General features: G+C 40.4%; 1 protein-coding gene across 10 annotated transcripts in view; it reads left to right on the top strand.

The window, feature by feature from the left end:
* The window catches only part of pecam1b (platelet and endothelial cell adhesion molecule 1b), a 31,702-nt gene continuing 13,901 nt past the window's right edge, over window positions 1-17,801 (top strand). For 6 of the 10 annotated variants that reach the window (XR_007448933.1, XM_049571499.1, XM_049571501.1 and 3 more), the window contains exons 1-8: window positions 4-171; window positions 283-318; window positions 4,804-5,100; window positions 5,478-5,759; window positions 5,844-6,125; window positions 8,210-8,482; window positions 15,755-16,039; window positions 17,101-17,376. Coding sequence is in view for 8 of the 10 variants with exons in the window: in XM_049571499.1 (XP_049427456.1) it covers window positions 129-171; window positions 283-318; window positions 4,804-5,100; window positions 5,478-5,759; window positions 5,844-6,125; window positions 8,210-8,482; window positions 15,755-16,039; window positions 17,101-17,376 (1,774 nt within the window). In the remaining 2 variants the exon portion in view is untranslated. Of the gene's footprint in view, window positions 172-282; window positions 319-4,803; window positions 5,101-5,477; window positions 5,760-5,843; window positions 6,126-8,209; window positions 8,483-15,754; window positions 16,040-17,100; window positions 17,377-17,801 lie in introns of all 10 variants that reach the window. The other 4 variants (XM_049571496.1, XM_049571495.1, XR_007448932.1 and 1 more) reach the window with 2 other exon arrangements.

Raw genomic sequence — 17,801 nt, 5'->3', positions numbered from 1 at the left:
TAGTGTCCACTCCCACCCACCAGAATCAGATCTGCCCCTCACACACCACCCAAAAGCTAGTATAGTCACAAGTCTGTGAACCACGGGACTGCCAGCAGCGTTGGGAACCTCAGTGTTCCTCAGACAGGATGGGCCTCCTCCTACTGCTCACCTCCACGCTCCTGTCCACCTGTAAGACTACTGATCTCCTGTCTTCCTCTTTAGGAACTGTTTGGATTGCTTTTTGTGGACGTTATTAATTTGTCTCTAACCTGGTGCTTTACTGTTTTATCTTGCTCCAAGACTTCCATCCAGGGAGTGTGGTGAACGCACAGCAAAGTAAGTAAAAGATCTATTACACTTTACACAGAAACAGCTGACTGAATACCTTCCACAGACTTGTCATTGGTTGGAACAGAAGGTGGAGTTTATGTTTGTTATGTTTATGGAGCATCATTGCTTGACTTTCCATATGGTCATAGTTATTGGGCTTTGAGTTAGACAACTTTTAGTCTATTAAAAACCCTCCCAAAAACAAAGCCAAGGGAGACACATGGTCAGTCAGTGGAAACAGTCCTGTTGGTTATCAGAGCCTTCTGATCGCTGGTGTCTGGTAGGATGGAAAAGCTGGGGTAGGAAGGGCTGGAAACATGTTGGTGAGCAGTGGCACACGCCTCCCTGTACTCTTGGAAGACATGACTCAGCCCGGATCTGTTGTAGCAGAGATGGAGTCATTGTCTAACTGGGGTCAAGGTCCGGACTTGAAGAAAAACACACTTTTCATTGATTCATCTTTTTCCTGAAACAATACGTTAGAAAATTTGGCTTATGTTTAGTGGAAGAAGTGCTCAGACCCTTTAGTGAAAGTATCAGTACCCTATTGTTAAATACTATATTACAAGTAAAGGCTATGCATTTAAATTCTACTAAAGTAAAGTACAAAATGTTAGCAGTGATATGTATTTACATTGTTAAAAGTACTTAGTGCTTATTTTGCAGAAAAATCTCCCTGTGACTGACATATTACTGTATATGATATGAGATTTTTGATGCATCAACATGTAGGCTACAATATGCAGCATTCTACATTTGAAGCTACCTTTCACTACTTTATATAGAGTTTGGTAGTTTTGTCCTGTGGTTACCAGCCTAGGAGTCAGGGCCCTCTAAAGGCTCACCAGAATCTGAGGGGTCGTGAGATTAATGGAAGAGGAATGAAGAAAAAACAAAGTCTGCTGCATAGAGCTGTTTTCAGTTTTTATATATTTCTTTGATATTTGCTTTTCAATGAAATATTGGATAATTTGACCTCTTTGGGCCTCAAACTGTAATTTAAAGGTCCAGTGTGTGTAGGGTTTAGGGGATATTTTGGCAGAAATGGAATGTAAAATAATGAGTATATTTTCTTAAGTGTAGAATCACCTGATAAAAAGAATTGTTTTGTTTGCGTTACCTTAGAAAGAGCCGTTTATATCTACATAGGGGGTGGGTCCTCATCTGTGGAGATCGCCATGTTGCCCTGCCATATTTCTACAATAGCCCAGAATGGACAAACCAAACACTGGCTCTAGATAGTTTTGGAGGGAAATTCGTGTTTTTACATTTCAGTGTCAGCCACCATAGTTAGGAGCCCTTCAACAATAAGCAGTGTCTGAAACACACTGATTTTCTGATGTGAATTCTATTTTATTTTAACCAGTTAACATCACTGAATCTGTTTGTTTTAAGGAGGAGAAGACCTCTGCTGATAATTCTGCTCACTGTAAAAACCACCTGAACATCTGGGGCCAGTTGAACAAAGCATCTTGAGTTTTCTCCTTAAGTATGGCACTTAAGATTTACTTTTCCTTCGCTGAGGAAATTAGTTAAGGGTGTTACACAGAATCTCTTAAAAGGTTTCCTTAGTGAAGGAAAAACGACAAGGCATTTACTGTATTGAAAGAGATTTTACAGCAGTAAAATTATACTGTTTCCAGGGAAACCATTTGTTTGCTTGAACATGGGCTTGTGATAGCCCAGGCTACCTGTTGTCACACCAAAGTATCCTCTCGCAAAGTCAGTCTGATAGTAAAAAAATGGCAGAAGATATGAGGACACGAAAACCAAATTGGTCAGATGGAGAAAAAAATCATACTTCTAGAGGAATTCAATAAAAGGAAGAACATACTTAAAAGTAAATTTGATCTGAAAATAACAGCAAACATAAAGCAATGAATGTGGGAGGAAATTTGCAACATTTGGACAGGAACTTCATGACAGCGTTCAGCAGTTGGGTGAGGGCGTTTGAAACCCAGTGAATGACACAACATACTATTGACTTGCGTACGTGAAATACCTCACCAATAACTGTTTGGAAAGATCTTGGTGCATGAAACCACAGAGCAATCATTAATTGTAAAGGGGCTGGAGGAGCACAGATTCGGAAAGTTGAGTAATCCAACTCCAGGCATAAAACAAATCATAAATTGAGCTCTGGTAAAATTTATAGTGCAAAATCAGTTGCTTATTGGGGGGGAAATCGAGTTCCCCTGTTCACGAAACACTCTTCTCGGCATGCCTTCATTTTCTTTATTTATCGCCATAAACTCAGCCATGTTGAGGTTAATTTGCAGTCAGAGGTACCTTGTGTTTTTTTCCTTACTGTGGTTGCTGAGGTTCCTTGTGCAACTGTTTAACGATTTTAAGCTATTCCTTAAGTATAAGGCCAAGATAAGGAGAAAACCTTACGGAAATGTTAGGGAGAAGACTTAAGGTTTTTTTGTTCAACCGACTTTACTTAAAGGAAACTTCTCAGATTTAAAGAAAAATCTTCACATAAGGTGTTTTGTGCAACTGGCCCCTGGATCTTAAACACTGATTTGTAACATGAAACTGCTTTATTCAGTGTTTTAACTGGTTTTAATCACCTGGTCCATTTGTTTTGGAGAGGAGGAGACCTCTGCGGATAATTTGTAATACTTGACTAAATGTACTTAGTTACATTCCACCACTGGCTCAGTGTAGCTGCCATAACTCAGATGGCGTATCGAGAGCCCATAGCAAATCTCTGCTCTGCACGCCTGATTTTTCTCATCATCAGCCCTGCCAGCTCCTGCTGAATGATGCTGGGTGTGGGCCAGATTCAGCAGGCTCTGAAATGGTGATAGGTCCCCCGGGTGGCCTGTTTGTCTGACAAAGTGCTTTTCCTGCCCTTTTTTCCCCTTGTTTTCCAGGGTTGTTTACAGTCCCACACCCTCATCTGAGACACTACAGCAGCCTGTTGTCTCTAGTACTTGACCATATGGGTGATGTGCTAGGGTGCTTTCTGTGTCTGGGTGCACTGCTGAACACCAAATAGTTGTCACTTTTAAAAGTTACTTCTAAATGTTTTCTAAAAGACAAAATGTTGGACAGTCGCTTATACATTGGTGAATCTGACAGCAAATATCTCTTATGAATCATTCATTATTTTCCACCTCTTGGTGCTTGTGAACCACGTGAGCATTTGAATTGATTCATGGCTCTGGGATCAGTTCAGGTGATTAGCAAAGCGTCCATATGTGGCCATGTGAATGACACAGTTCGGCTGCTGAAATCAATCCAGACACAATGAGGCTCAGGGTAAAAAAGTGTACTGAAAGTAAACCATGATTGACAAACTTGAAGAGATTGAAAAAGTTTAGGCATTGAAAGGGAAGAACTCATAGAGATCCAGGAATATAACAACCAACTTCATAGTAACATCATTTCTGTAGCTGGGTTTGGTTGTCTTTTGTCTTCGACAGCTGAACTTCATACCTGTGAGATCAGTGATCACACTGGCTCACTGGTGTCAAGACCCTAGTGAGGTGGCTCAAGGATGCCAAACCCTGAAACGTACCAGTGGTACCCCCCGCGCTGTCTTCATCTCAACAAGTTGCTTATAATCGCCCCGAATAAGCACCAAAGCTTGCTCCATCAGGTCCAGCTCCATCGAGATAGATGGTGCTCTTCCTTATCTACATCTGCCTTCTTCCGCTGTTTTTGTTTTTTTAACATCAGATGACTACCAATGAATTTCACAGTCATGCACACATGCATTGTTCCCTATGTGTGTCTCATACCCAGATGGGATGCCATCTCCGGTGTGATGCAATTCTATGGTAACACATCAGCTTCCTGAGTGCCAAGCTGATACTTAATTATATGGCACCTGTAATAGAACTTTCAGTGGCAGTCATTTCAAATATGGCAGCAAAAAGGCCATTGGGGATTACTGATTTAAATGGGAACAGGAAGTGATTAAAAGGAAATCTATTCAATCCAAACTCTGATTGAGAAAGCACAAATGAAAAAGGGTAAAGCTACTCACTTATGACTCCAATACATTCTTTCTGTATGTCAACGTTGGGACACTTTTGGGCACTTAAGTTCCTCAGGATATAAAACAGTAACCATCCGATGGACATGCTGTGTATAGTGTATAGAGCAGGTGTGTAATATGACAGGGGCTCAAAGGGGGATCAAAGTGAACAATGAAATAGTCTCTATTGAGAGGTAAGAAAGGACTCCGACATGAATATGTCCACAGAGCCAACAGCAGTCATCTGACTCCCTAGATGTAGACTGTGGCTATGAGCCTGCCACTGGGCACTCACCTCTGACTTCCCTCTGCTGTCTGTGTGTAACCGTTTTTCAAATCCCCCTCTCAACGGGAGACGACAATAACCTCTAAGCTAACACGCGTCCTACTTACCCCTTCTGTACAAAAATAAAGCCAAAATATTCCAGATATAAGCACTGCCACTATCATAGATTAGCTTGTACATTAAGTCTAATTTATTTATTTTCTAATTCACTCCCTAGGATTCACGATAAGAGAAATCACCCTGTCCATTGAGCCCAGCACTGACGTGATTCGGGACACTAACGTGACTCTGAGATGCAAGGCCATCGTCAGCAGCACTGGTCAGGAGGCGCTGAGTCGTGAGTACACTATATACAAGGATGGCAACAAAGTCTACACCAAGACCTCTAGCACCTCGGAGGATCTCCTGTACCCTCTGCTCGAGGCCAGAGTCTCCAACACTGGCAAATATAAGTGCATGATCAACATTGAGGGGAAAAACATGACCAGTGAAGCCAAGAAGCTCACAGTAACAGGTTGGTTTGTTATCATGGATATAGTTTTATCTGTTATGGTTTGAGAAGTTCAGGTGAATTTGAATGTTTAGATAACATTAATAGGCTACAATAACTGGGAGTAATTTTTATTTCATACTGAACTGAAATCTGAGATTTTTGCCTTAAATGATTAACACTTTTTAGCCATGATAATGTAACCAATACAGGCATGGTTCTAAATCCCATGTATGTAAGAACAAAAAATTATTTCAAAATTAAGATAATGAAATTGATGCGTTTATGTGCAACAGCAAGCAGGAGAATTTCTTCATTTCATTTGCAAAAGATGGTGCTGTTTCAATTTTGTTTACTTTTGGATTTAAACTTGAGTATGTCTCTCACATTTTGGTTTCCAGGCCTGTCGAAACCAGTTCTCCACCTTAACAAAGGTGTGTTCAAAGAAGGGGAGGAGATAACGGCCAGGTGTATAGCGCCCAGCGAGAGAGGCTCCATTTTCTTCTACTTCTTTGAGGACAATAAAGAAATTTTGGAGAGGCAGGTCAACTCCAACCAGGCAGAGGCTAAGCTTCACTTCAGCAGCGTCGGCATCCACAAAGTTCACTGTGCTTATACTGTCCTCATAACACCGGACTCCGTCAAGTCCGAGAAAAGCAACGTTGTTAATGTGTCAGTGGAATGTAAGTAGCATTTAGAAATGTCTGTATTTTTCAAAGTATTGGACTCATCTTAGTGGTTTTTCCTTGTTGGTTTTGTCTCTTCAGCTTTTCCCATCACAGCAGCTTTAGATATTTCCCCGAAGTCCAATATCTATGAAGGAGACCAACTCGTCATCTTGTGCTCAGTTACAAATGCTGAGAACAGCGTTAACATCTCTACCAGAAACTTCCACCTCTTCCTGAGCCAGGGGAACCGGCTTCTCAGCAGTGGCGACACCAAAGTGAACTACAGCATGGTTGCTCTGGCAAAGGACCCTGGGGAGTTTGAGTGCAGAGTAGAGATGAAGGGTTTAGTGAAAGTTGACTCAAAAAACATTTCAGTGACTGGTGAGTAGACAGAGGAAAGATGATCTTTGTGTGTTCACTGTACATATACATTGGTGTTCTGACAACTGATATGTTTTTCATCTTAATAGTATTAAGCATCACTGTTATTTTAATAGAGGCTACAGCTACGATGCCCCAAAACAGACAAAACATCCTAAAAGTGTATCAAACAAATCAGAAATATAACTTAAAACATCAATAAAAAAAGTTAGTTTAATCATTAAAGTTAGGGATCAAAAACAAATTTATTTTTATTCATCTTTCCAATCCAAGCTATTTTTGTTAGTGTTATATTGCTTTATTGACCGTTACAAGTATACCATAGTTATGTGAGTAATTACCATTGCATGTGTGAATAGAATTGGCTTTGGCTTGGTAGCTAGCTAGAGTCACTGGTGCTGTGTGCTTAGATAGCAATGTTTTCAGTTAGAAAGCCACAGTCCTCTCAAAAATATTCGTTTCCTCAATAATCTCTGGTTGGTTTGGAGTTCGGTTGGCTATAGAGTGCTGCAGGGATGAAATCTTTTGTAGGCTGACGTGGAAGTTAGTGTCCCCTTGGTTCCCTCTTCAAAGACCCTACGGGATTTTCCCATTGGATTTTGGATTATTGCAGAAAAAAAGGTCTTTGGCAAACAAATGTTTATGATACTCACTCGTTTTGTACAGCAAGATAATCTTCACAAATGAACACCACTTTTATGATTTTTGAACCATAAATGCAATGGTCAGAAGTAAAAAGGCCATAAACAAACTACACCATGGCTGCATGACTTAAAATCCCCACCACAGTGAGGGTGTACAGCTGTGATCTGCTTGATGACGGCCACTTGTTAGCAGCTGCCTTAAGAATAGAATACCATAAGGCCTCAAAATTTATTAGTGGGGTATTTACTGACATATTTTATGTCGTAGAACAAAACATGAATTTTTCTTAAAGGGATAGTGCACCTAAAAATGAAAATTCAGCCATTATCTACTCACCCATATGCCGAGGGAGGCTCAGGAGAAGTTTTAGAGTCCTCACATCCCTTGCGGACATCCCAGGGGAGAGTGGGTAGCAACAAAACGTCCAAAAAAACACATAATTGAAACCACAAGGTATCTCCATACTGCCTGTCCATAGTGATCCAAGTGTGCTGAAGCCTCAACATAAAAAGTTGTTTGGAAAAACGTCATTTGAACTCTGTTTTTAGCCTCACTGTAGCCTGTAGCTCTGACTGCCTCTCTGTGCACCGAGCTCACATGTTTGCGCTTGCGCAGGACCAGCGAAAGCACGTGAACACACATGAAGGCAGTGCCCATGTCTCAACGGCAAAACTCAAAACTTACTGACTTAACATAAAAAATGTATGTCAAGTTCACAAGGGATGAGTTTTTGTGTCAAGTGAATGTAAAGTTTTTATGTCATTTTGACAATCTGGGGTGTTTGTGTAGACTTCACATTAAAATTTTGTGTCATAGATGGATTGGGGTTTACATTGCTGTTACTGTGGGTGTATGGCTGTTTAATGAATTGAGCGAACAATAAGTATCACTAAAGGATGTGGATTTATGATTGTTCAGAACTGTTAAATAATCACAGGATACATGAATGCAAAATATGACAGGATCATCTTTATTCGTTAAATACAACAATTCCACAATTCATAAAAGGGGAGGAGGGCTATAATATGCCTGGGTTCTGTGGTTAAACTTCCACCGGCACTATCTCTACCCACTCTTTTAAAACACTCAAGAAACAGACACATAACAAACTGCTTAAAAGGCTTAACTCCCTTGGTTGGCGAGAAAAATAAGAAACAGATAAAGGATCATATGTGTGCCAAGTCTACAGAGAGACAGAACAAGAAGACTGAAAACTAAAATGACTAAGTGAAACAAATAAAATTATAAATTAATCAACTGATTGGAGGATAAAAAAGAACTGTGTACTTATTTGCCATTTTAATCTGTATTATTTAACAATTTGTTTTGATTTGTCTGATAATCTTTTATTACATTTTGTTGGTTATAAGTTCCAAACATATCAGCAATACACTATTAAGTGATATCATGTTTGTTTTTCTTTATTAATCCATCCACAGAGCTGTTTTCAGTGCCCACTCTCACCGTGTCTCCTACTGAAGTCTTTCGAAAGGAGTATATGACATTAACCTGCAAAAGTGAGAGCACTGCCTCTGAGAGACTCAGCAGGGAAGAGCTGACTTACACTCTTGATCCACCAAAAAGTCCACTGATCCCTAAAGAACGTGGAGTATTTGCTGGCCATGCCCTGTCGCATGATTTCAACTATACCTGTGCAGCTCAAGCCAAAGGCATTGTGAAACATAGTGAAATCCTCACTGTACGTCCCAAAGGTAAGATGACCTAATACCTCTTTCAAATGCAAATTTTCAGGATAAAGTTAAGCCCCTTTTAGACATTTTTGAGGACAGATAAGTGCACATTGCAAAGACAGCAATCTGAATGCCACACAAAGGCAACATAAAGTAATGTCCAGTTGAGACAAATATAGAGAACAATAAAGTGACAGACACTAAAAAATAATAATAATAAATAAATAAATAGATAAAGTGTGTGGGGGAATAAAAAAACAATAAAACACAGACACCCTGGCAACCAAAATCTTATAAAAATGAGGGTGTGATGCACCATGGATAGGCCCTAGTCACCTAACGTCAAGAGAGTAGGATATGAGTCAATCCCTTTCTGCTGGGTTGCAGACCATTTGTTGAGAAATGGCTTCCAGATTTTCAGGAAGATTTTTTTTTCTTGTTGGCCAGTTTATATCAAAGGCCCTCCATATGAATCACGTTGCCAAGCTCCCTCAGCCATTGGTGGAAAGAGGAGCTGGATACTGACTTTCAGTGTAGTAAAATGAGGCGTTTTGCTAGCAGAGTACAGAGAAAGAGAGCCTGAGCAGAGTGATTATCAGTGACAGAGATCACAGGTAGCCTAAATATGACGAGAAAAACCTTTGATATACAGTCAAATATAAGCAACCAGAAGGAGTAGAGCTTGGGGCACAACCATAGTTGATGGGTAAGCGTGCCTGTGTCCTGTTTGCATTTATCACACAAGGGGGAGACGTTGGGATATATACCATGAAGTCTTGCTTTTGTGTAGTGGAGTCTATGTACAATCTTGAATTGTATAAGTCTGCTGTCTAACATTTATGGAACTGTTATATATCTTGATGAGAATTTCCTACCAAGTATCATTGGTGATTTCAGTACCCAGCTCTTCTGTCCAAGCATTCCTTAGTTTGGCATCAGACAATATATCATGGGCTTGCAAGGATGAATACAGAAAAGAGACAGACAGACCCCTTACTATTAGGGTCATGATGGGCAAAGTTGTCAAGTGTGGTGTGTTTAGGCTTGTTTTGATATTGTGGTAAGTGAGTCTATAAATTCTTATTGGAGGTATCTAAAAAGTGTGTTGAAGGTAGACTGTGAAACTGCTGGAGTTGTTGGAAGGATGACAGTTTCCCCTCAATATATAAGTCTCCAATTATGACAATATTTTTGTCTTTCCAAACAGAAAAAATTGGATCAAACAGACCTGGAGGAAAAGCATGTTTTTTTTAAGCAGACAGGGCTATCTGTGTATACTGTGGGTAGAAACAGAAAGGACTGCTTCCATATTTTTAACGTATTTAGAATAATCTGGCTAGTTATATATGACGGAATCTTTAACTTCGCGGGATGTGCAAAAGTGCAGGAAGAGAAGTATACCTACAGTCTGCCGGTTCAATCTGAAGCCAGGCAGGCATGGTGGAATCTGTCAAAGAGCTATTATGCCAAAGGGATAAAACTCTCAGGTTTGTGGCCCAATAGTAAAATTTAAATTGAGGGAGGCAAAAACCACCCTTGAACTTATCCTTCTCTAGATGTTTCTTTATATTATTATATTTTGGCCACTTTATTGTTCCAAATAAATGCTGAGATGATAGAGTCCAATTTCTTAAAGTAGTTTAATGGTATATGGACTGGCAAGCATTGAAAGATGTACAAGAATCTGGGGAACATAACCATTTTTAGGGCACTGATGCAACTGACTAAAGAAATTGGCAGTGTATTCCAATATTCAATATTTCTCTTCAGTCGCTGGATCTTGTTTTCCCAATTGGACTTTAGGAGATCATCATATTTCTGGGTTGCAATAATATCCAAACTCTTAATTTGGTTATTTACAATTCTGAATGGCATTGTGTTTCTTAGAAACTCTGAGTCTACATTATCTGATATTGGAAGTAATTCGCCCTTATCCCAGTTAATAGAGTACCCTGAAAGACCTCTGAAAGTTTCAATGAAATGCAGAAGAGGAGAGAGAGAAATTTTGGGACTCAATAAGAACAAAGTTATGTCATCTGCAAAAAGTGACAGATGATGTTTCGTTTCATGTATTTGAATAGGGTTATAATCAGGGTTTGTACTGATCTCACTGGTAAAGACTTCAAAGCATAGCACGAGCAGCCTTGTAGGATGCCTCTATGTAGGTAAAATGGCTGTGATATCTCCCCGTTGGTAAGGAGGTTGGGTGAAGATGATCCTAATTCAATTTATGAACGAGTTGCCAAAGCCAAAGCGGTGTAGAGTAGACAGCATGAATTCCCATTCAATATGGTCAAATGCCTTTTCTGCATCTACGGCGATGATGACCACACCCTCTACTTTGTGGTTGTGATACATTATATCAAAAAGGTGGTGTAGATTTGAGTAGATGTGATGGCCAGGTACAAATCCAGATTGGTCGGGGTGTATAAGTTTGTGAATGTGGTTACTCAGCCTGTTTGACAGCACTTCACTCAGAATCTTCATTTCCATTTGGAGCAAGGATATAGGGTGGTAGGAAGACATATTTAAAGGGTCTATCTTTTTTCAGTATAATAGAGCAAATTTGGTAGTACAGAGGCTTCTTTTGCGTATTCTAGCATCTGTAAAAGTTATGGGCCAGAATTAGATGAAGATGATTTTTAAAATTCAATGCTAAATCCATCTAGACCTGGGGATTTGTTATTCGGGAACTGAATAATGGCAGTCTTAATCTACTCTAGAGTGAGCTCAGTGTCTAGAGACTGCACTGCCCCGGCATCTAGTGTGAGAAGGTTGCAGTTTGCCAGAAACTTGTTAATAGTGTCTGAGTCAACAGTACATTTAGATTTGTATAATTCTTGGTAGAATTTGGCAAAGCAAATCTCACTTGGGGATGTTGTCAATTTGTCATTTTAATCTCTGATTTTGTGAGTGGCACGGGAGGCTTGTGTATGCCTTAGCTGTCTGGCCAACAGGCTGTATGGCTTATCACTAAACTCAAAGTAGTTTTGTTGTGTGTTGTAGAGCATGGAGTCAACATGTTCTGTTAGGATGGTGTTGTGTTCAAATTTCATTTTAGTGATTGCCTCCAAAATTGCATCAGAAGGATTTGCTTTATATAAGGTTTCCGGTTTTGCAATGTCCGTAATCAGTTCATTAAGACGACTGTCATCTTTTTTCTTTTTGTTGGCTACAAATGAGATTATATAACCCCTAATAACTACCTTCAGAGATTCCAATAAGTTCGACTCATTACCATCGCCAGTATCATTTTCAGAAAAGAAATGCAGAATGTGTTTGTCTTTTAACAGCATTGCGTCAAAACGCCATTGTCCATTCTGAAGTATCTGTTCACCTAACTTTATCGTCATGGATAGTGGGGCATGGTTGGATATTAGAATGGGGTGGTACATTATTTTATCAACTACTGAAATCAGTTTAGAATCAAGGAGAAATTTATGTGTAGCACGTTTTGTGAACTGGAATTTAAACTTTCCATCAGTGTTTTTAGGCGAATGCCAGAGTTTGATTGTTGAAGTGTTTTTGTAAATTGTTTATCTAAGAGAGGATCAATTATACAATTAAAGTCTCCACCAATCACAATATTGTCTGAAAAGCTTGGTATGGCATTGAAAACCTTTTGGAAAAAAAAATGGGATCATCAAAATTAGGGCCATATAGATTCACAGGTGTAATTGGTACAGAGTTCAAAGAGCCAGATACAATAAGATACCTCCCGTCAGGATCAGATACTGTAGATGAGTGAATGTAGGGGATATTTTTCCTAAACAATATTGCCACACCCCTTACTTTGGTATTGAAGTTAGACTGGTAAATCTCATCTATCCAACTGACCTTTAGTTTATCTTTAAACTTGTGTTTCACATGTGTTTCCTGTAGAAACAGTAGATCTGCCGACAGAGGTTTTAAATGTGAGAAAACCTTGGCACATTTTATAATATGGCCCAAACCTCTAAAATTCCAGCTCACCATTTTGTACCTATCCCAGTGTGCTTGAGCCACTGGTGATTTAGGTGGCATCACAATATGTATAAAGAAAATACAGGTTGCCAGAAAAACAAAAGCCTCACGGTGTGCAGTGAGGAAAGGTTCAGCATCATTTGGGTTGGTTAATGTGTGCGATGTGCCATCCACCATCATCTTAAAGCAAGCTGGATGCAGAAAGCCATAGTGGATTTTAGCCGCTTTACATTGCTCCCTAACAGTGCCAGATTGTTTATGTTAGTGCATGGCCTCTTGGGTCAGGTCTGGAAAAAAGGAGATCTTCTTGTTGTTGTATCAGATGCCTCAAGACGAGGTCCTGGTGTTGTTGGTAGTGTAGCCTGGCAATGAGAGATCTCTGAGGGACACTGTCGGCAGGTCAGGCGGCAAGAGACCGGTGAGCACGGTCAACTATAAACTCCGTGCCGAAGTGTTCCTTTCCCAGAAGAGACGGTATCAGCTCCGTATTAAACCCTGTGGGTCACCCTCTCTCGACACCCTCAGGGATCCCGACGATAAGGATATTGTGTCGTCTTGATCTGGATTCCAGGTCTTCTAGTTTGGCTTTCATGTGTTTTAATTGAGGGAGCTACAGAGCGACTCCAACTCACCCAGCTGGGTGTCGTGGTTGTTGACACCAGTTTCAAGCGACAGGACACGCTTTCTGGTTTCCATGACATCTGACTGAAGCTTTTGAATTTGAGATGAAAGACCAACAAACTTGGCTTCTAGGTTTTTGTCTAACTTTGTGATAGCAAGAAGCAGGTCTGATGGCGAAGGTCCCATTGATGTCGCTGTAAAGCCAGCCTCCATTTTTGCAGGACTTGCCTCGTGGATTTTCTCTAGTTCATCTGTTTTTCTTCTGCTCAAACACACGTCCAGTATCATTTTTTTCAGTGCAGGTTTCTCATTCTTCTTGGGGACAGGTTTAGGAGGCATCGTGTGCAAAGTTCAGGTCGTGAAGTCCAAAGAAATCTGTGTTTAAAACGATTATATATGGAGCTGTCTAAATAAACATCTACTCCATTGCACATCTAGCCACACACCCCCATGTTCTCCATTTTCGCCTCGCGTCTGAATACCCTCAATTCCTACAAGGCAACAAGTCAACACTGTAAGGAGGGTAAGGGTAAAACTAATGTTAAGATGGGCTAACCAGCTTCAAGGGTTGTGTACAGATATGAGAGTGATATAGATCTTCTTATCTAACTTTTCTCTGTGGGCAAAAAAGCAAAGCTGTTGTATTTCCCAGATTTTTTTAGTATTTCCCAGAATGTCAAAGTATTCTTTCAAATAAGCACAGAGAACTATTAAATGTAAATGTCATTTGCCTTATCAACAACACTGTAAGAGTTTATTATCTATTATTATTTGTTTTATTATCCACAAAACACTACATATGAGCATACCGTGAGCTGTAGAGGAGATTCTTCTTACATCAGATTAGTCAGTTTTTCTCCTCACAGGGTGAGAGAAAAGAAGTAACAAAAACAACAACAACTTGTGCAGCTATAGTAGTAATTAGACGTCCTCTCTATATTTTTTAACTTTTTATTCATGCCAGCCATAGGATGCTGTATCGCTGAATATTCAGCAAAACGCTTGATAAACCACATGTGAGCAAACAGGAATTAAATTTGAACTTAAAGCCCCGCTCCTCTTCTTATTCACTTCAATTCAATTTTATTTATAGAGCCCAATATCACAAATCACAATTTGCCTCAGAGGGCTTTACACCATACGACATCCCTCTGTCCTTAGGACCCTCACAACGGATACGGAAAAACTCTCTCTCTCTCTCTCTCTCTCTCTCAAAAAAAACCTTTAAAGGGGAAAAAAACGGTAGAAACCTCAGGAGGAGCAACTGAGCAGGGATCCCTCTTCCAGGACGGACAGACTTGCAATAGATGTCGTACAGAACAGATCAACATAATAAATGTGCAGTAATCCATATGACAAAATGATATGAATGAGAGACCAAGAGAGACAGAGTCAGAGAGAGATGCAGATCAGACAATAATGATAATGCCTCCTACTACAGCAGCAGCACAACCCATGAACCAGGCGTAGCTGTGATACGAGGCAACCTGCAAGACAGTGGAGCGCAAAGGCTTTGGAGAAGAAGCCCAGTTAGAAGGAGAGAAGGTGCTCTGTGTATTATAGGAGGTCCCCCGGCAGACTAGGCCTATGTCAGCGTAATTAGGGGCTGGACCAAGACAACCCTGAGCCAGCCCTAACTATATGTTTATATTAAAAAGGAAAGTCTTATGGCCCCTTAATTGTCTGACCTTGACTATACTGACTTGTATCTGTGCAAAGCTTGTTACTAGAGAGATGTTTTCACATTTCCTCTAAGGGGGCAATGTCTGTGCACTTCCCTAAAATCTGAGATTCAAGTGTATACCTGGCAGCTAGATTAGGTAAGTTAATAACATGAAAGCAAATCGCTGTCTAATGCAGGAAACATATCGAAAGGAGAACAGACTTGGACACAACACAAGAAACTTGAAACTTTCAGTACAGAGTGCAGTTTGTCAGAAAGAGAGAGTTAGCATTAGCATGGTAAAAGGTCTGACAGCAAACAGTGGGACAAGTGGGGCAGCTAGATGGGTGGTGAATTGGTACAACTACCAACTTTCACCTGGGAGGCCGGCTTTCACCCATATGAATGTAAAGCCAAATCAATTCTTTTGTCCTAAACCCAACCATGTCCCTATGTTGCCTGAACCCAACCACATGCATGTGTTGGCTAAATGTAACCACATGCATTTGTTGTTGAAGGAAAATATTGTCAATTTGCCGTGCTGTACCGACATAGTGCATTTATTTTGAAAGAGACTGTGTGCAAATTGTTAATTTCCTGTAAAAATGAAAGTATATTTTGAAAACAGACAATGCATGTAACGGGCTGAAGTTGACACGGTGTCACAGAACCAACGCACCCAGGGTACCTTGTTCATATGTTGATGCTGGAAGCCCTTGACCAAACGTCTTTATGTAACAAGGTTGGATTGAGAATGTGTTGCTCTATCAACTCAAAAAGTGCGAATATGTCAGTTTTGTCTATATGGCTAATTTCCTCTGCCCCCGAGTGGCAAAAAAATCTGTTATTACAGTTTTAAGTCACAAGTTAACATCTTATAATTCTGACATCTTGTCGGGCAGTATAAAATAGGCAGCAGAATTTAGTCTAATGATGTTAGGCCAGTTAGGTTATGTATTCCACGTGTAAACAGGACTTTTGTTTTTGCTTAACAGAATTTGTCTACAAGCAGTCATTGTGGGTTTTTTTCGGTCTCTCCTCTTTAGTTTCTGTCTCCGCTCCAGAGATCACAGTGGTCGGCAGGGCAGTCCTAGGACAGCCCGTCAAGATCCTCTGTCAGTCGGACGTTGGCAGCCTGCCGATAAACTACACCCTGATTAGGGGATACACCAACTTGAGCACAATCGTTGTCAAGCTGCCCTCTCAACAAGCTCTCTTCACAGTCAACATCACCAAGCCTGATGAAATCAGCGAGTATACGTGCAGGGCAAAGAATAGTCACAAGATCTGGGATGGTGTACGCAGTGGAGGACTCAAGGCTAACATCACAGGTAAATCCATCTTTACATGGTTGATATGAATATCACTGAGGGGATAACTACATGGAAATAGTTTTGATGAGACACTGCAGAGCTATATCAGTTTTATTAAAGGGCATATAACTCAATATATACATGTACATATATATATATATATATATATATATATATATATATATATATATATATAAATATATGTTAACAACTAACAGAACAATCTCAGCTCAAAGTCCATTGAGAAGCTGGTCTGGAGCTTTTAGATTGAACAACACATCCTGTCTTAATAGATGGAGTTACCCAGGTTGTCATTAAACAGTTTTTCCAGCTCCTGTTGTCAAGGTCATGATTGACCTTTGACATTATTTTATTGTATAATTTAACTGATGCAAAAAAATATATATATATATTTGCACTGCGTTTCCGAAACAGTCTGGTATATTAGGCCAAGCAAGCAACCGGTTAGCTAGGCTTAGCATAAAGGCTCGAAACGAGGCAGAAATAGCCCTGGCTCTGTCCAGTGCTAACACAGTGCACCTACAAACACCTCTAAAGCTACCTGAGTAACATACAGTAATATGTCTAGGTTCAATCTGTACAAAGAGAGAGGCGCAAGAATGACAGTTGATGATTTACAGGGGTTCATGAGCCAGATGGGGTTTTTTTTTTGGGTTTCAGGCAATCAGGGGACTTACAAGTCCCCCGAAAAGACATATTTGTAAAACTAACGCCACATAAAATGGTATGAGTGAGCTTTAGAAGTGCTGGTAGGTGAATTCTGTTACCTTTGGAGTGGCCAAGCCAGCTGTGTCCCCCACTTTCCAATCTTTATGGTAAGCTAAACTAACCAGTTGATTGTGGTAACCTAATTTTTACCATTAAAATATGTGTGATATTGATGTTCTCATCTAACTCTAGGAAAGGAGTAAGAAAATAGCAAACTATTCCTTTGAAGAACTCATTAATGTTAAGAGGATGTGTGATTAATCTCTTGTTATGTTTCTTGTAATCTCAGTTTATAATTGATACAGTGCTGACTAATCTCACCTCTTCTACTCCACCTCTTCCTCTCCCAGTGCCTCTGACGCAGCCAACCCTGACCGTCATTCCCCATCTACCAGAAATCTCTGAGGGAGATCATCTCTACCTCATATGTGGTGTTAAAGGCACTCCACCGGTAACCTTCAAGTGGTACCGTGATGGCCACGAACAACCGCTGTACACCACCACCTCCAACAAGAACAACACAGACTACCAGGTCCCCACTTTGTCCAAAGAGCACAGTGGCACATACTACTGCGAGGCTTTCAACCACGCCAACAAGGTCCGCAGTGAGCGGGTCACCATAGAGGGTGAGACTGATGGGTATTAACAGTCAATAGGGACCCCACCTGTTCCTGACCTGCTGTTCTGTGACTGACCCTAACCTCTGGGGCCACTAAAAATAATTTTCCCCTCAGAGACTGAAATTAAATGTGACATTCAGGGCATATCTATGATTCAGAGTTTGGGGATGAGACTGTCTGTACATGGCTCTCAACATGGAGGGGGCTGAGTTTGCAGCTAGCAGCTAACAGTGCTAACTCAATAAACAGTGCTAACAATGGTAAAAGTGCTGACAAAGCTAACATTGTTACAAAGATAACATTGTTACCTGCAGGTAACACTGTTGGCCAAAGGTGGGTGCTACACTTCACTTAGCTAGCCAGCAGGATACACCATGGATGTATAAAGAGAACTGGCTAAGCATGAAGACACAAAGTTTGACTTGTGTAAC

This window comes from Epinephelus fuscoguttatus, linkage group LG3, assembly GCF_011397635.1.
Source record: "Epinephelus fuscoguttatus linkage group LG3, E.fuscoguttatus.final_Chr_v1".
Lineage (NCBI taxonomy): Eukaryota > Metazoa > Chordata > Actinopteri > Perciformes > Serranidae > Epinephelus > Epinephelus fuscoguttatus.
The sequence above is the reverse complement of the archived record's forward strand: the minus strand, read 5'-3'. Positions and strand labels throughout refer to the sequence as shown.